Here is a 15,762-nt window from a genome sequence, read left to right as displayed (position 1 = left end):
GCCACAGCAGGGGTCTTGACTAGATCTCATCTCGTCTAAGTAATATCTGCATGTCGTTTCGATTCATTTCTCTTTTCGTCTGCATACACTTGCCTTCGTTAACTGTACATGCTAACCTCGTGAACGTCGTGTAATAGACAATAGACACCTCACTCGTCGTACTGTAACTTGGCGGCTTCGCCTGTGCTTGTGTGCTAGTTCTAGATGGATGGATGTCTTGGTATATGCTGGCGCTGGCCTATCCCGAAAGGGAACAAGACGCTACTCATGCTGCATTCCAGTGCAGGACTCCTCTTTCGGTTGGCGTGGAATTTACACTCTGATGGACCATGATTGTCGAGTAATAGACATTTGTGTCATATCGGTGACGATTTATGAGCGTAGCCAGGCCCAGAATTTGCCTTCTGTCGTTGTGATTTTCTCTCCTGTTCTTGTTTGAGTCTATTGAAAGTATCTCGGCCCAATGCGAATAGGCTAATATAAGCAGTTGTTGGCCTTTCCCGATCTGATTTGTTACCGTCAGGTTTCATCGTTTGATTCAGTAACTATTGATCGGCATAAACGGGGTCGACAACGACTCCATTCTTCAAACAAACATTGTTCCTGAGGGTTAATGCTCTTCCTCGTGGATTGATACATCGCGGCCTCACTACAGCATACCTCCTCATCATACGGCAGACGAATTGGCGCATCCGAAGAAACAAATCAGCCTTGGAAACCAAACCAATTCTATCATAATTCATTCATGGATGGTTACGGTATTAGATCCATGTAGGTTGGCACCTGCCCCTGAAATCTGGTGCTGCCGCCCCTTGACCCGCACCTGCTGGAAATCCACATCCACCCACCAAAGGCAAGGCCATCCCACTTGCTCACGCTTCGTTTCCTGACTGAAAGAGCAAGACCCCGAATTATACTGGACGGGTCTAGCTCTATACTACCACTCTGCTCGACTGATTTGGTAGATTCCCCCGTCTTTCGGGAGAGCTTCATTTCTCTTTCTTTCCCTTTTGGCTTCATCCTCGATCTCGGTGTTGTTATCGACTCTTGATCTTGTTTGGTCAATCCGCAGCTCATTCTGCTCTGCTAATCTTTTCCTTTCTCTCCTTTCTCATTAATTAATATTTTCTCTGTTACTTTTCGTATGCCTGTGGTGGAAACCTAGGCTTTCAGCTCCGGCTTTCTTTTTTCACTTTGTTACTCTTTGACCCTCTGCCAACAGAGACACCATGTCGTTGAATGGCTTGGACGACCCAAAGGTCCAGGAAGCCTACGAGGCCGCTGTCGGTGAACCTGGAGGATGGTATGTTGAAAGACTTGTGCTCTTATGTTGGTAAGAATTGGTTAGCTAAGTTTTCAGGTTCCTCCTCAAGTACGCGAGTCGCGATGAAGTCGAACTGCTGGGTCGTGGCTCAGGCGGCGTGCCTGAAGTGCGAAACAATGTCGCCGAATACGAAGAAACCAGCCCTCTATATGGCTTCTTGAGATACCGAAGGAGAAACGTCTTGATCAAGTACTTGCCTGAGGATTGCTCTCGCCTTATTCAAGGTCCGTACAGGAGCCCCTCCCCTGCACATGTCCTTCTTTGTCCCTGGCATGATGGTTCGTGAGTTGGTAAACTGACTTTTTGTCGCAATTTAGCCCGCGTAGCTGTTCATTTCAATGCCGTTTGCGATCGATTCTCCCCATACGATACCTTATTTCAAATCACCGACGCCAAGGAACTCAAAGACACCAGACTGTCGGCGGCTTGCTCCTTGCATGCCGCTTCGGGTTCCAGTTCATCATCTACGAGCTCTCTGCGCCGAAGACGATTAATGGAGATTGCGGAAGAGGAAGAGGACGAGCAACAACAGCGCGCTACCAAACGCCAATCAGTTGCTGAGGACGACGAAGACGGCGATATTCGACCCAAAACAGCCAAGACAAGCCACGATCCTGCTTTGCATGTAGAGCCAGTGACTTTGAACTCGGAGCTCGCCGAATCTCCAGAGGAGAGTAAATTTACCGACGCATCAACCTCAGAAGTTCCCAACTTTGTTGGCGCTGATGATAGACCCGCCTCACCTTCCGAGTCTGAAGCAGTTCCGCGACTGTCATCGCAATCAGGGCGACCCGATTTGTATCCTTACTCATCGTATAATTACGGCAAACCAAAGGTAAAGCTTGGTCCTCGCCCGTCGCTTGAGACAAACGGCCGACCTCGCACTGCCGGCTCTTATCGTCCCGTTTCCCAGATGCCCTCTGGCTTTAAGTTGTTTGGTAAAGGTTCCAAAAAGGAGAAGAGTAAGGACGACAGCACTACTACCGAGGATACTCCTGCCGAGGACAAGGATACACCGCCTGCGCAGGGCGAACTGCAGATCGTTCATACAGAGCTTACTCGTCCTGCGACCAGCTCTGGAGTTTCGATTCCTGGTTCTCCTGGCTTGCCTCCGCCTGCACCTGCCAAACCGACCATTTCACCGGAGAAGGCAAGATTAATGAAAGCCATGAAGCTTCGAGAGAAAAAGAAGAAGGATCTGGCGGTCGAAGCAGGGGCCCCGTCACCGCCTCTTGAATCTCCTGGACCCAGTGAGGGTGGATCATCTACAGATCGCGCTGAGGACAATCAAAATCAACCCGAGACCGAACCAAATCAGCCATTGATCTCGAATGCGGACTCGGGTATTGCTCTTGACACATCTTCCGCCTCTATGAATACCGATCACGCTTCCGATCTTGCTCAGACCGATTCTCACCCTGACAGTCCCGTCATTGCATCTTCTGAACCCGAGATCTCGTCGACAAAAGCCTCTTCTCTTTCTGAATCGACGGATGAGACTTTGCACCCCAAAAATGGGGATGCGCACGATCAACCTCTAGACGAAAAAGCCGATAGTGACGAAATCTCGGCCAATACCGCAAGCGACGAGACTGCTACTAATATAGACGCTGCGCCAGTCAAGGATTCTCTGCCATCTGAGAATGAAGAGAAGCCCGACAGCGCACCTGCCCAGCCCGTGCCCGAAGCCGATACCATCATTCCAGTGAAGCAAGCAGACACGCCCGCAAACGATACCGAATCCACAACGGACTCTATCTCAAACACAGTCGAGACAACCGAAGTAACGACCAACACCGAGAAAGAAGAGCCTCTATCTCCTACAACTGCTGCCTTGAAGATCCCTAAATCTAAGTTCTCGACACAGGATCTGCGGTCGGCAGCGAACGAAGCCCCTTCCGCAGTCTCCAACTCTCCCCACCAGGAAATCCGCGAGACCAGCCCAATCATTGTTACCGAAGAAGCTGCCGAGAAGGAGAAGGAAGACGAGGAAGAAGAAGCCGACGTATCTGAAACGAAACAACAAAAGCGCAAGGCCAACATCGAGCCAATCAAGACAGATCTTGCGGAAGATAAAGACCCTTTATCTGATGACGAGGACTTGATGGAAGAACTACACAGCGCGACCCTTCACGAGGCGAAGCCTATGACTGTTGCTAAAAGCCCAGTCACTCCGGTATTCCCTAGCCCAACCAAGAGTGAACGATCCCCTGTCGCCAGAACTGTTTCGAACCCTGTTCACGGCAAGCTTCTTGCTCCTGGTGATGTAACTACGAGTTCGGCACGATCTGTTAGCTCAGGGGGAGCTGCTTACCTGCACAAGATCGCTCAGCAGCCGGGTGGTCCTACCCTTTCACGCAAGGGCACCGTGGGATCGAGTATTTCTCAGCGTATCAAAGCACTTGAAAAGCTCTCGGCCAGCACTGGCGAGACCCTTAGTCCTGCCCCGACTGCTTCTGCTCGGGAGAGACCTTCTTCAGCGTTTTTCTCTGTGCGAAAAAGCCGTGAGCCGTCTCGGTCCCCTTCTGTGGTAGACAGGGCCAGCTCCTTTAACCGTTCAAACCTTCGAACACCGCCTTCTCGATCTGGTTCGCGAGATGAGTCCCCCGAAAGAACTGGAAGAAAGGGCCGAGGACGCTCAACATCAGTGGCTAGTCGCCTGTCTGTGTTCGAAGCGAATGCCCCAGAGAACGATGGGTCTCCCGGTTCAGAATCGATCTCGGTCACTGCTAGAATAGTCCGAGATCCAAGCCAAAATCCATCAAATTCGTTTGAGCCTCCCAAGGATCCATCTGAATTTAACCCAGTGGAGCTTCAAGAGTCCCCTCTCTTGGTAGACCACCAAAAGGCGTCAGTTTGGTCCCCTGGCACTCTCGAGCCGCCAAAAGAGTCCATAATTGAGCGTCGGATGTCCAAGGACGACGGAGACAAAGAGGATCAGTCTCGACGGTCTTCGCTCAGCGTAGTCCGAGACTTCATCAACGATCGCCGCAAGTCCCTCACATCACCATCAGCTGATGTCCTTCCCAAGGGCTCGCAATCTCCAACTCGCCCACCGTCAACACATCAGGGCAAGCGTCTGTCAATCAGCAGTCGTCGATCATCCATTAGTCGCGACAGAGAAAATGTTCTTTCGCCTTCCGCTACCACCGAGAGTTCTGTATCCGGCGACGAGAATAAGTCTAGTGGCGACAAGATGAAGTCCCGAGCCGGTCGCTTCATGCGCCGCCTCTCGTCTCTTTCCAGCTCCCGTGGCAAGACTACACCTCCAACCGTCCTTTCACCCACCGTGCAGGAGGAGCAAGTTCGCCCAGCGACCACTGGACCCCCATCTATCGTCTCATTTATGGGTGATGTCAATGTGCAGTTCCCAGACAACCTACTCTGGAAGCGACGCAACATGTGCCTAGACTCCCAAGGCTTCCTCATTCTGAGCGCTCTCCCGTCGCAGAGCAGCCGTACTGCCCAGGGTACCAAGCGCTATCACCTGAGCGACTTCCGAGCACCATACATCCCTGATGTTGAGGTTCAGGAGTTGCCCAACAGTGTGGTTCTGGATCTCGTTGACGGTAGCAGTGTACAGCTCGCATGCATGGACCGTACCGGGCAAGTAGGCATTCTCAACAGTAAGTTACCCTGATACACACACATACAATTCAACATGCTGACAAACAATACAGCCCTGCAAGAAGCCCATGCCAAGCACGCGACGCCATTCGCGCTGTAAAGCATTGATATAATTCCTACCACGTCTGGGCCGAGCCCGATATACCGAGCAAATCCAATGCTCTTCTATTCGTCAATTACCATTACATATATATATGGCGGTGCTCACTTGCCCTTGCCCTTGCCATAAACCCACCCCACGCCTTGCTATACGTTAACGGCCTTACGATATTCTACTTATCAACATCTTGGTTTCAGAGTGTATACTGCTGGCTTAGGTGTCTAATACACACCATTGGATGCTTCGGTCCTTGGACCACTTGGTCGCCCATGAGCGGCTTTACATATTCCCCCTACACACACCACCCACAAGACTTCATATAATTTTCTACTTGTCTTCTCTTCACATGTTAAACTATGTACGCATGATACCACAACCCTTTCCTCTCATCCGTGTAGCCCCGACGGCTTTCTTCTTCTTCTTCTTCTTTTTGTACCTTTCTCTTTTTACTTTCTACACACAAGCATTGTTTGTTTGTTCTTCCTTATACTATCTATAGCATGCTTCGTTCGTTGCTTGACCCACACCAACCTGTTGATTCTCATCGGAGGATACATACTAGTGCTAATGGGAGGAACCGGTTTGGATAGGCAGTGTATGATATTCTACTATTTATTAGGGATGGTGAAAAGGAAGCTGGTTGAAAACGGACCAGATCGAGGTAGAAAGAAAAACTATTGATCCCAGATTCAATATTTAATGCTTTGTGATATGTACTGCGCGCGGTGATTCACTTCGTTCTATGTGATTCACTTCAACCATTATAGTCGGCAAATGTTGTAGATTTTTTGACAAGAGTTCGATCAGCGTTTTCATATTTTTATATAGCACTTTTCTGTTCTTTCATACCATCATAATGATTGCGCCACTGGTTCTTACGCCATGCTCCCATTTGCTTTACTAATGCGGCACTGGTGCCAATGCACCTCTTGTTGCCTATTGTGGTCGTCTTCTCTCACGATTCCTTAGAAATTCACCAGCCAATCTATGGCAAGAGAGAAAAATAAGATGGCCATCATCGCTCGAGGCTCCGAGATACCAATTACATGGGTCGACAAAGATAGATATCGCTCCAAATCAGAACGTCGATAAAAGGCCAGAAACAGTCTATGCATGACTTGTCGAGGGGCCAGAAGAAGGATCTAATCCAGGGAATTGAGAGGGATCCATAGCCATATACTCGAGGAGATCGAGACCACCGACGTTGACCCCCTCAGGACCCATGGCAACAGATGGATTCTCGACGTTCTGGAAGAAGGCCGGCCCGGGAGGTAGATACCACATTTCGTTGCCCTGGTGGTTCCAGTCTTCGAATAGACTAACATCCATATTGGCGACAGCGTTATCGACGACAGTAGGTGTTGAGGGACCCATGGGGCCCTGTCCAGGATAGGGGAAGTTCTGTGCTGAAAGGTCGAAAGGCGTTGCTGAGATGTTGTTAGCCTCATGGGTTGCGGCTTGAGCTGGTGCTAGATTGATTGTCAGTATTCCATAGGCTTTGCTTAACAGAAGGTGCTTACCATTCCCATTCAGACCGTCTCGAAGTCTTTGCGCGTGGCCTCCAACCCAATTAGGGTTTCCCTCTCCATTAGGAGCAACGTTTTCACCACTGTGCATCTGTCCATCTGGAGCAGGGCTTTGTCCTCGGCCTGAAGCTTGTTGCATAGTAGGAGCTTGGATAAAACGGTTGCGGAGGCGGCTAGTGAGAGACTCGAGAAGGTCTGCAAAGCGAATTCCGAGGTGAACATCATCTACGACACAGTTTCGAAGTGCTTCAACCGTAGCATCCATCAACTCAATGCTCATCCGCACATCTGATCGCGGAGCACCGAGAGCGAAAGTCTTGAGCAGGAACATAGCGCCACTGATAATACGGAAATATGTTCGGACAGGAGCATGCTTCAAGTAATCGCCTGGCAGCAAACCCTCGACTACTGTGCGGAGTAGGTCTCGACTTCCTTCCACAACCTCGCGGATGTATTCCTGGTCGTGTGCAGTGAAGCCTCCGAGCTGACCAAGGGGAAGCTTCCCATAATTGATCATTGTCTGAGGCGATAATTGAGGGTGTCCCCCGTTGACAGCTGCCGCTCCATTATGTCCAGAATGAGCCGCTGCTCCTTGCTGAGCTTGGTTGGTACATCGCTCAACGACCGCTTGGAGTGAAAGCGAGTTGATGTAGATGCGCACATATTGATACTCGATCGTCAAAATATGCCTGATAAACTCAGGAAGGCGAAACAGCTCGAACTCCCTCCACCAATCACGCAAGATAGGCTCGAATTCTTTGAGAATGCTGATGTATTTGCCGTTCTGAATAATTTGTGTCGTGTGCTTTCGGGAGCGGAAGATCTTCTCGTTACCCATCTCCATAGCATTGCTGATGCCGGCCCAGCAATGGATGATTTGATCATCCAGTTCCAGATCAGGCACATAGTTAAAGTGATTACCCACCGACGAGGGGTTTGTTCCTGGTGTAGTCCCGTCAACTGAGTTAGGTCGGAATCGAGCAAGGGCAGGATCGCTTCTTCGGAGGTGAGCAGGAGCCATGTTGGTCCAACCGAGACGACCAGCTAGTTGTGTAGTATAGATGAGCAGTAGACGCTTGATTCGGAAAGCTCGTTGACGGTATGATTCCTCCTGGTATTCGGGTCGGGTGATGGCGTCGTCGCGTAGGAGCTCATCAATGTCATCGAAAACACCCAGTTCGTATGCGAGACCGTTTGCAGTACTGAGAAGCATCCAGCACATCCGGTCACTTCTCCAGGCGGGCTCTAACCAACTCTCAATCCTTTTACCGCCAAAGCCAGGACCCAAGGTCTTGCTGGGGTCCTCGTCAGCAGCGGTGATAGCCTGGAAGGCGGCTTCCATAGGCAAAACCAATTCGTCAGTTGCCTCAGTAGGTGGGAAATGCAGCGCACGAGGGTGCCACTCGGTCAGAATCATCAGTGATTCGATAGTTCCTAGAGTTCGTAAACTGCCCTTGCGCAATCCACGCCAGGGCGCTGTGCTGCTGGTTTGAGACTCGTCGAAAATGGCACTGGTGCTAGGAGGGACACAGAAACCACCACCGAAAGCCTCTTGTCCCCATAGACATCGCTCGATCATGCCGCGCAGATACATCCATAGCTGCTCATGGATTGCATGAGACCGACAATGTCCGCCAGTACCAGGCATTTGACGGTATCGCGAGGCAATCGTTAGAAGAGTGACAGTCAGAATAGGCTCTTCATACAGCAGAGTGACATGCGACGCGGGATTGCTGAAAGTTGGCGGTGATATAGGTGTTAATGGAGAAAGGTATTTGTAGTAGCTATTGAGATTAGCACAACAATCTCATATCTGATGGCAAGCTTGGACTTACTAGTCGATGTACTCGATAGCCTCGAGGGCTGTAAACCAGCCAGCGCGGACAAATCGAAAGCGCTGCCATGCCTTGATAGCTTCTGCATATCCAGGCTGGGAACTGAGTTCGGGACGTGAGAGCTCGGGGTCGATGGGTTGCTCTGATTTAGGCGGTCTGGAGTTCGATCTGGGAACATAGCCATAAGGGCCAGTATCTTCGGGTGGGGGCCTAGGGGCCGTTGGACGAGCAGACGAAGTACTCTCTCTGCGCTCGCGTTCGACGGCAGGACTGTCTCGTGTAAGCATTGAGTTTCTAGACTAGCAAAGACTAAAAAGTCTGTAGAACATACCTATCCGTAGCTGCCTTATAGAGCAGATCTAGTGCATCCTGCGGGCCAAACACACCGCGCCGCATGACAGTTTGAGCTTCAATATTTTCCAGTGTCTGGTTGGCATCGCCATCAACGCCCCATTCACTATTCCTTCCGCGACCTAGCCTACTGCCATCGGGACGGCGCAACGGTTGAGCTTGGCCATGTGAGCCTCCGGGAGTCAAGGGTGCATTGCTGTAAGATCGACGTTCGATGAGCGGCGGAGGACTTCCGTTGGTATTAAGCCTTTTACGGCCATTTCTGATGATGTACTCATCCTGATCGCTTCCATCATCATCTGTCTTGCGCTTGCGACGAGTAGCACTGAAGAAACACTCTTTGCTCTCTCGGCGACAGCGCACACAAGGAGGATCGTGGGGGTTGTCGACACTGCCAAGATCGCATCGTACTTTGCGCCGACGGCAGGGAATGCAAGCCTGGTAAACACGCTTGTGCTGGGGGTTCTGCGCTCCGTTTCCAGTCGATTGCCCAGGAGTCTGTTGCGCAGAACCTTGCGCAGCGTTGGCAATTGAGGCGGCAGGACTCGAGTCGGAGGCCCCGGAGGCCGGCTGGCCAGCGCCGTACGGGGCCATTGTCAATGTCTGACAAGAATCGGAAAGGGGATTTCGTTGACGGACGGACTCGGTTCGCCGATGACCGAGTTTGGGTGGCGCGGGGAGCGGCGTCGAGGTCGACGTCAAACGTCGCCGTGCTGAAACCGGACGAGCTCAGCTAAGAGCTGAAGAGACTCAAAATTGGACGCGACGGATAAAAAAAGATAAGGCTGATAAGTTATGATGTCGCGTTTCGGTTTGCGGCGGTTCGGGGAGGGAAAGTGAAGAGAGCGCGGGCCGAGGAGAAGCGGACTGGGGGGGATGGACGTCCTTTTTGGAGTTTCTTCTGGACCGCTTGGAAATGATGGAACCAAGAGACCGGCGCAAGGGTTTTGACTCGAAGTGCCCTGTGCGTGATTGTTATAAAACTAGTACGTACTACCCCGGTTGGGTTTGATAAGGGAAGAGAAAGAATGAGTGGAAGAATCTGAATGGATCCGTTCTATCGAGGTACTCGATGCGGGGGGACTGGGACTCGACCGGAAGTGGCCAGTGCAGGAGTCAATTCAATGGGAATCCGTTGGTCAAGGCGATCATCAGCGTCCAAAGAAACTAAAAAAGCCTGGGGTAAGACTTTTTTCCTTTCTCTTACTCAAGAAGCGTTTAGGCTGTCAAGTCCATGTCCATGTCTATTCTGGGGTGAAACATGCAGCAAACGTGTATCGGTAAAGCTGGGACAGACGTGATAGGTTCAATCCTCTCTAGAGGAAGGTCACGAGTCTTGCTGTTGTTTTTCCTGTCCTGTCCCCTTTGTCCAACAACTCCTACACGTTGTCATGAACTACTCGAGAGGCGTAGTACACACCAACAAGTATCAGGTGACACCTTGTCAATGTGATGCCTTACGTATTGGAAATCAACAGTAACTCACCTGGGACTTAGCCTACAAACACTGCATAGACATTCCAATCGAGATCAGCTCTTGTCATGGGTGGTTGTCAGTAGCGAGCTTGTTAGCTGATACGCCAAGAGAGCTTCGACGAGCATAGCATAGCCATATCTCCCTTGATGCTCACCGTCTTGACTGATTACCTTCCTAATCAATTCCTTATCCCCGAATCCATTGGATCCAACAACTTAGTCGAGAGAGTCTTCAGAGTTTTCAATGGCATCAAAGGTCTAGAAGAATGGAACAAAAGAACCCAGTCAGTCAAAAGTTCACGTTATCCCAAGACAGGCAACTCGATAATCAGCGTTAAGCCTCGTTGGCTCACCCGAGGTTTGATATCCTTTTGCTGCAAATCCGCTGCAGGCGATCGAGTGAACCAGGGGCCAGGTTTCAAGCTCTTGCAGCCATCAGAAGAACCAAAAGTCTTAGCCTACCTAAATAAGTGATATCTCTGATATGATCTGCCACCCACGAATAACCTCCGAAAAGTCTTATTGAGACATCAGTATGTAAATTGGGCCTACAATACTTGGTTCCAATAAAGGCTTTGTCAACGCTATCTACCGCCCAAGCACAAGCAAAACAAGACAAGCTTTCAGCAACGAGTCCAATTCTGTAGCCTCACTATAATATGCACCAGGCCCGCCCTTCCCGTTCTGAACCTACCGCACAACCAATCGCCAAGTCTGAGGCGCATGTCACGTTGACGACGCCTCCTCTTTGTCAAGATTGACATATGCATACGTGTCGTGCCGTGTCTGTCTATCAGACTTTTCAAATATCTACTTATCGCGTAAGAACTATCTAGATCAAGAAGGACATAGAGAAGACATGCAGCTCCAAATTATCCATACTACACATCGTGCATGTTTTACGTCTTGGCTCTTTGAAAACCTCCTAGTCGACGCCCCGCAGAGTAGGACATCGATTGCTTTCTTCTAATTCGTCAATGCAAAGTTGCAACCACCTCAATGCCGTTCACTTCTTTCTTCTTGTGGCTGGCTGTCTTGCATCAACCGTTATTTATACATATAAAGCCGTCCTCCGACATCTCCGGCCCGGAGAACGAACCGGATAATTATTGTAGAACAGCCGGTCCGAAGGTCAAGAGGTTGAATGCGTAGAAATTGTCAATCCATAGTCACTTGTAACTGCTACCAACGCCCTATTGAGCGCCATCATGTAAACCTTCCATATCCTTGCAACCCTGCCGGCATTCGTACGTAACAACAACGCAGGATAGCCCCTCGCTTCCTTATCTTCCTCCTCCACTGTATCCAACTCCCCGTTACTGCCGAGGAACCTGTGCTCAGACCATGAAGGTAGGTCCCCGCTCACGTTCAAACACAAGGTGATACTTTGGATACGCTGTTATGTCACTGAGTCTCACGGTAACCGATGCGGCCAACAGTACAACATTTGCTATGAGCCACTAAGAGAAGGAATCTGTCAAGAAGATGTTGGAGAGCTTGGGCGTTAGCCAGCAGACTTGATCCAAAACCTGCTTAAAACTCACAGGCCAGTCCGAGACACAGTTTCTCGTCATGTTACTGTTACAACAGGCCAGCTTCACATGCTGTTACCCTTCCAAGATCACAAGACAACAATTTTCTATCAAATAGACCTGTACTTCACCCAGCATGTATAGAGCAACCGGCTTCCAATATCAGTAAGCCTGGTGCCTCAAGCCGAGCAACATATGCACATGGATGCACGGCACTTGGCTACATTCAACTAGGGGAAACGGCAGTCTCTCAACTTCCGATCCGACATTTCTGATCGATCCGGCCCGTGAAGCTGACCGGTCGAGGCCGGGCCAAGCCATGATATTATTGGCTGGTCTCTTTTCACATGCCCGTCTCCGGGCACCGACATTCAACTCCCTCCGTGAGGAGAATTGTCTGAGCGTACACCAGATCTACGGACACGGCGTTACATCACATGTCCTGAAGAATTGTTTCAAGAAAAGAGGATTATCACCAATTCAAAGCTTTTATAAGCGATGAGCGAGAAAAAAAAGTTCTTTATAGACTCAATGACCAAGACCTCAAATTTCTTATTTTTGGCCACCCTTCTTTCCCTCTGCATTTTCTTCCTTCGTACACATTAACTCGTCATTTTCCCAACTGAAAGCAACTCCCAAGCGTAGACTGTAGGCCCTATTGTCAATGGAATAACACTAGGGGTATTGACATTATGATACGCTAGAAGATCTAGCTGACAAGGCCCTTCTTGGACTGTTGCCGAATTGTTGTGGTCAGTAATTGGCGGTTTCAAGTCTTGACATTAGGGGGAACTTACAAGATGGTCCCAAAGCTTCGACGTGAGGCTGTCTGGCATGGTATAGAGATCAATGGAGAACTCTCCGGCTTTAACCAAGTCATCCACTATTAGCCACCATTACATCAACTTCAATGCAAAGACAAGGGAGGGTGTATGGATGAAACATGAGAATATGGAGGTCGTGAAGGGGTAGCGCGCATAGCGACAAGAGTGATAGTACATTCGTACACACGGGACTGGAAACTTACCCTCAACATCACTTCTTATGTAGGTGTCTGGCCCCTTGTTTTCATTGATAATCTGAATAACACGGAGCAGATCCTCCTCCTCAAGCTTCTCCAGGGATTCGGCAATCTTCTCGTAGTCGTAGTTTTTGGTGCTCTTCTTGGTGGCAATGCCCTTCTTCTTGGGGCGATCGTCGTCGGTGGGGAGAGGACCAGTTTCGCGCAGGCGCTCCTGCAAACTCTGGGATGGATTCTTGAAAGTGACGGTATGCGTCTGATCGTACTTTTCTTGGTGGAAGTTAAGGTCGTGGATAATTGGTGCTAGTTTTGTCTTCTCGGTTGTGTAGCAGTCGATAGAGATTTCAAACTCTCCCCATCCCTCGTTCTTACATGTGAATGGGGGCTTTGTGAAACCTGTAAAATAGGACGGACTCATCAGCATCTCTGAACTCGCGATCATTGTGATAAATGTTGGACTTACTCTGGACGGGGTTCTCGAACGTGGGATGCAGATTGTAGACAACCTTGGTGAATACATCGGCGGGACGTTCGTTGCCGTCTTCATCAACGAGGAAAACCTTCAAACTCCATTCCCGCATAGGGAACTGCTCCACTGGCGAGGGTTTATCGCTAAGAATATAGTCGTCAGTATGCAAAGATCCGCCGACTGTATCCCTTCGTAAACCCGTTTCATCTTGATGAAGAACGCCGTACGATCCTCACGAGCTGGAAAGAGCAATGAAGCCGCCGGAGGGTAAAGGCGCAAACTTACATGACATGCTGCTCGGTAACAACTTTGACTTTGCGCTGAATTCGGGTATTAGTGTCGTTTCTAGAGGGTTTCAGATGCACTTTGCGGCTGGAAGGTGGTGCTCGACTACGCGGAGCCATGATGATGAGTCCTGGGCGTGCACAGTTCTCGGGCGACGTGGAAAGGTGCGTAGTGTAGTTTCACGGTAACACAGAGTATCATGTAGAGCATCAAAGGAAGGATAGCGCGCTGGCGCTTGTGCTGTCCGTGAACAAGAATACCAAGACAGCAGATGATACAGAACGGGCGAATAAATGAGGGTGGTGATGAAGCAGCAGCTCGCGCAATAAACTGGCGCGTAGAGAAATGTGAGGTGAAGCAGGCAGGTAGGTAATGTAGATTTGAATGCCGTCGCGAGCAGTGCGTGAATCACTGTTGCAGCTGGCAGGTCAAACGCCATCATGGGCATCTATGGCTGCCTACTTCTAGCTGTCCGACCCAAACGCGCAACGCCTGTCACTAACATCGGCACTGCGCTGGCAGTTGCAGTTGCAGATATGATTTGGATGGATGCATGTATGTAGACAAACACGAACAGACCGCGACCAATCTTTGCAGAGCCTCACTCACCGCGCGACACACGTCAGTGTCAAGCAGGGCTAAAGGAAAGCAAACAAAGGACCACCACACCGCAGCCATCAACCAAAAGAACTGCTCAAGCAAAAGAAGGCCGCAGACTGCGGAAAACGAAAGTGAAGTCATAACATAGCCAAATACAGTCCAAAAAGAAGGGCAGCGGATGGTGTATACATCGAACCAGCAAGGCGATTCGGGACGAAGGATTGGGATTTTCGACTTACCTCAACCAACATCTTTTCTGGTGATCAAAAACAGCAATTGGAACAGTAGAGAATTGGGGGTAGAGAAGCTGACAAGAGGATTGTCGTGGATACACAAAAGACACACAGTGATAATGAGGAAGAATGACTTGGATTGGGTTACAAGGGGACAAATTCCTACAATGGATGAAATGGACGGGAATGGATGGGAAACGGCGGAAAACGGACACAGACAGAGGAAAGCAGAGGCCAGTCCCAGTCCCACGGTTGGTTGGATGGGGGGCAGAATGGAAAGGAAGGCGGCTGGAGTGCAGGCGTAAGTGTAGGCAGCCCCAGGGCAGGCGCAATCGACGAGACGGGTCAAGAGGGCCAAGCTTCAAACCAAGTGCCAGGGGAACCACAGTTGAGGCAGCTACACACACGACACGGAAGTTGATGTATCTCTGACAAAACCACTCTAGAATAGCACGTATCAAGGAAGAAAAGAATATGTAGAAGATTCAATAATTGGAAGACAAAGAGGTAGGTAGGTACCTAGGTAGGTTGTCAACTTGCCACGGACAAAGGCAGAACTCTTGGGTTGTTTACATATTGGGAAGCAGAGAAATTGTCCTACAATGCTTATAGCACCAAGATGAAGTATCCTAATAGCTGATTCAAATTTGAATTAGATGACCAAATCATTTGCCTCTTCCATGATCTCGACGGCCAGTTCTTAACACACTGACCCGACGTTTATCTCTGCACTTTTGGGGGAGCTTCCAGGGCACAACACGCTGAATCACTGCTCCACTACGCGCTACTGTCCAGCCACTATCGCTGAGCTCTGTGCTTTTCCTTGGTTCCATAATCGAATGCACCATGACATGACCCCTTTCGTCTTTAGAACGACATGGCGATGACGTGAAGATATATCAAAGCTCAAAACACAATCAATGCATTGTCAATACAACTCACGGGCTGCAAGAGTTGACAAATTTCTTACCACTCCTATTACGACTGACTAGATACTGTCTTCATCGAAGCCAGTAGCTGTAATATGTTAACGTCCGGAACGCGAGCAAGCAGCGCTTGCTGGAGCATTTGTCCATACAAGCGACTATACCCAGGTTCTAGATGATTTTGCGAAACGTTATGTATAATCTCGAAACGTAAAACTTGAATCCCCATAATGAGCAGCACTTCGACAAAAATACAGAGATCATCAGTCAAACACCACACCAACCACCGTGAGGCTATCAGCCACATTTATACTTGGACTGCGCCACAAATATCACCCACAACCTGATCAAACTACAAGACGTGATCACTTCAAGTAGCTCACGATAAAAAGCATCATAAAATCTATGGAATTTTTTTCTTTTACTTCTTTAACAGAGGGTGCTATGTGTTGATGTT

The 15,762-nt window shown here is 49.6% G+C and overlaps 3 protein-coding genes across 3 annotated transcripts; 1 reads left to right on the top strand and 2 right to left on the bottom strand.

The window, feature by feature from the left end:
• The first annotated feature begins 1,546 nt into the window (after positions 1-1,546).
• On the top strand, positions 1,547-5,170 carry B0J16DRAFT_191133 (uncharacterized protein). Its single transcript, XM_046122796.1, has 2 exons — positions 1,547-4,950; positions 5,005-5,170. The coding sequence occupies exons 1-2, from the start codon at positions 1,818-1,820 to the stop codon at positions 5,049-5,051; spliced, it is 3,180 nt and encodes a 1,059-aa protein (XP_045977797.1). The 5' UTR covers positions 1,547-1,817; the 3' UTR covers positions 5,052-5,170.
• A 596-nt stretch (positions 5,171-5,766) lies between these two features.
• B0J16DRAFT_191128 (uncharacterized protein) lies at positions 5,767-9,583 on the bottom strand. The gene is made up of 4 exons (XM_046122795.1): positions 8,744-9,583; positions 8,413-8,682; positions 6,572-8,361; positions 5,767-6,520 (listed from the first exon to the last, which is right to left on the bottom strand). Exons 1-4 carry the CDS (start codon positions 9,355-9,357, stop codon positions 6,159-6,161), a joined length of 3,036 nt encoding a protein of 1,011 aa, XP_045977796.1. The 5' UTR covers positions 9,358-9,583; the 3' UTR covers positions 5,767-6,158.
• Positions 9,584-12,250: 2,667 nt separating this feature from the next.
• B0J16DRAFT_350158 (yeats family-domain-containing protein) lies at positions 12,251-14,787 on the bottom strand. Its single transcript, XM_046129013.1, has 6 exons — positions 14,386-14,787; positions 13,547-13,581; positions 13,256-13,404; positions 12,799-13,188; positions 12,569-12,636; positions 12,251-12,504 (listed from the first exon to the last, which is right to left on the bottom strand). Exons 1-6 carry the CDS (start codon positions 14,395-14,397, stop codon positions 12,481-12,483), a joined length of 678 nt encoding a protein of 225 aa, XP_045977795.1. The 5' UTR covers positions 14,398-14,787; the 3' UTR covers positions 12,251-12,480.
• Between the last annotated feature and the right edge of the window lie 975 nt (positions 14,788-15,762).

The sequence above is a fragment of the Fusarium flagelliforme genome (genome assembly GCF_020744385.1).
Source record: "Fusarium flagelliforme strain FIESC 12 MPI-CAGE-AA-0113 chromosome Unknown B0J16scaffold_8, whole genome shotgun sequence".
Lineage (NCBI taxonomy): Eukaryota > Fungi > Ascomycota > Sordariomycetes > Hypocreales > Nectriaceae > Fusarium > Fusarium flagelliforme.
This window is presented reverse-complemented; position numbering and strand designations above follow the sequence as displayed.

Bases quoted from the DNA above. Each gene is read 5' to 3' on its own strand.
- B0J16DRAFT_191128 (XM_046122795.1), bottom strand. From the start codon at position 9,357: ATGGCCCCGTACGGCGCTGGCCAGCCGGCCTCCGGGGCCTCCGACTCG. The intron at 8,683-8,743 runs GTATGTTCTACA...TACACGAGACAG, and splicing joins TATAAGGCAGCTACGGATAG to TCCTGCCGTCGAACGCGAGC. The intron at 6,521-6,571 runs GTAAGCACCTTC...CAATCAATCTAG, and splicing joins AGACGGTCTGAATGGGAATG to CACCAGCTCAAGCCGCAACC.
- B0J16DRAFT_350158 (XM_046129013.1), bottom strand. The intron at 13,405-13,546 runs GTAAGTTTGCGC...CTATATTCTTAG, and splicing joins GTTACCGAGCAGCATGTCAT to CGATAAACCCTCGCCAGTGG. The intron at 12,637-12,798 runs GTAAGTTTCCAG...ACTTGGTTAAAG, and splicing joins CATAAGAAGTGATGTTGAGG to CCGGAGAGTTCTCCATTGAT.
- B0J16DRAFT_191133 (XM_046122796.1), top strand. From the start codon at position 1,818: ATGGAGATTGCGGAAGAGGAAGAGGACGAGCAACAACAGCGCGCTACC. The intron at 4,951-5,004 runs GTAAGTTACCCT...CAAACAATACAG, and splicing joins GCAAGTAGGCATTCTCAACA to CCCTGCAAGAAGCCCATGCC.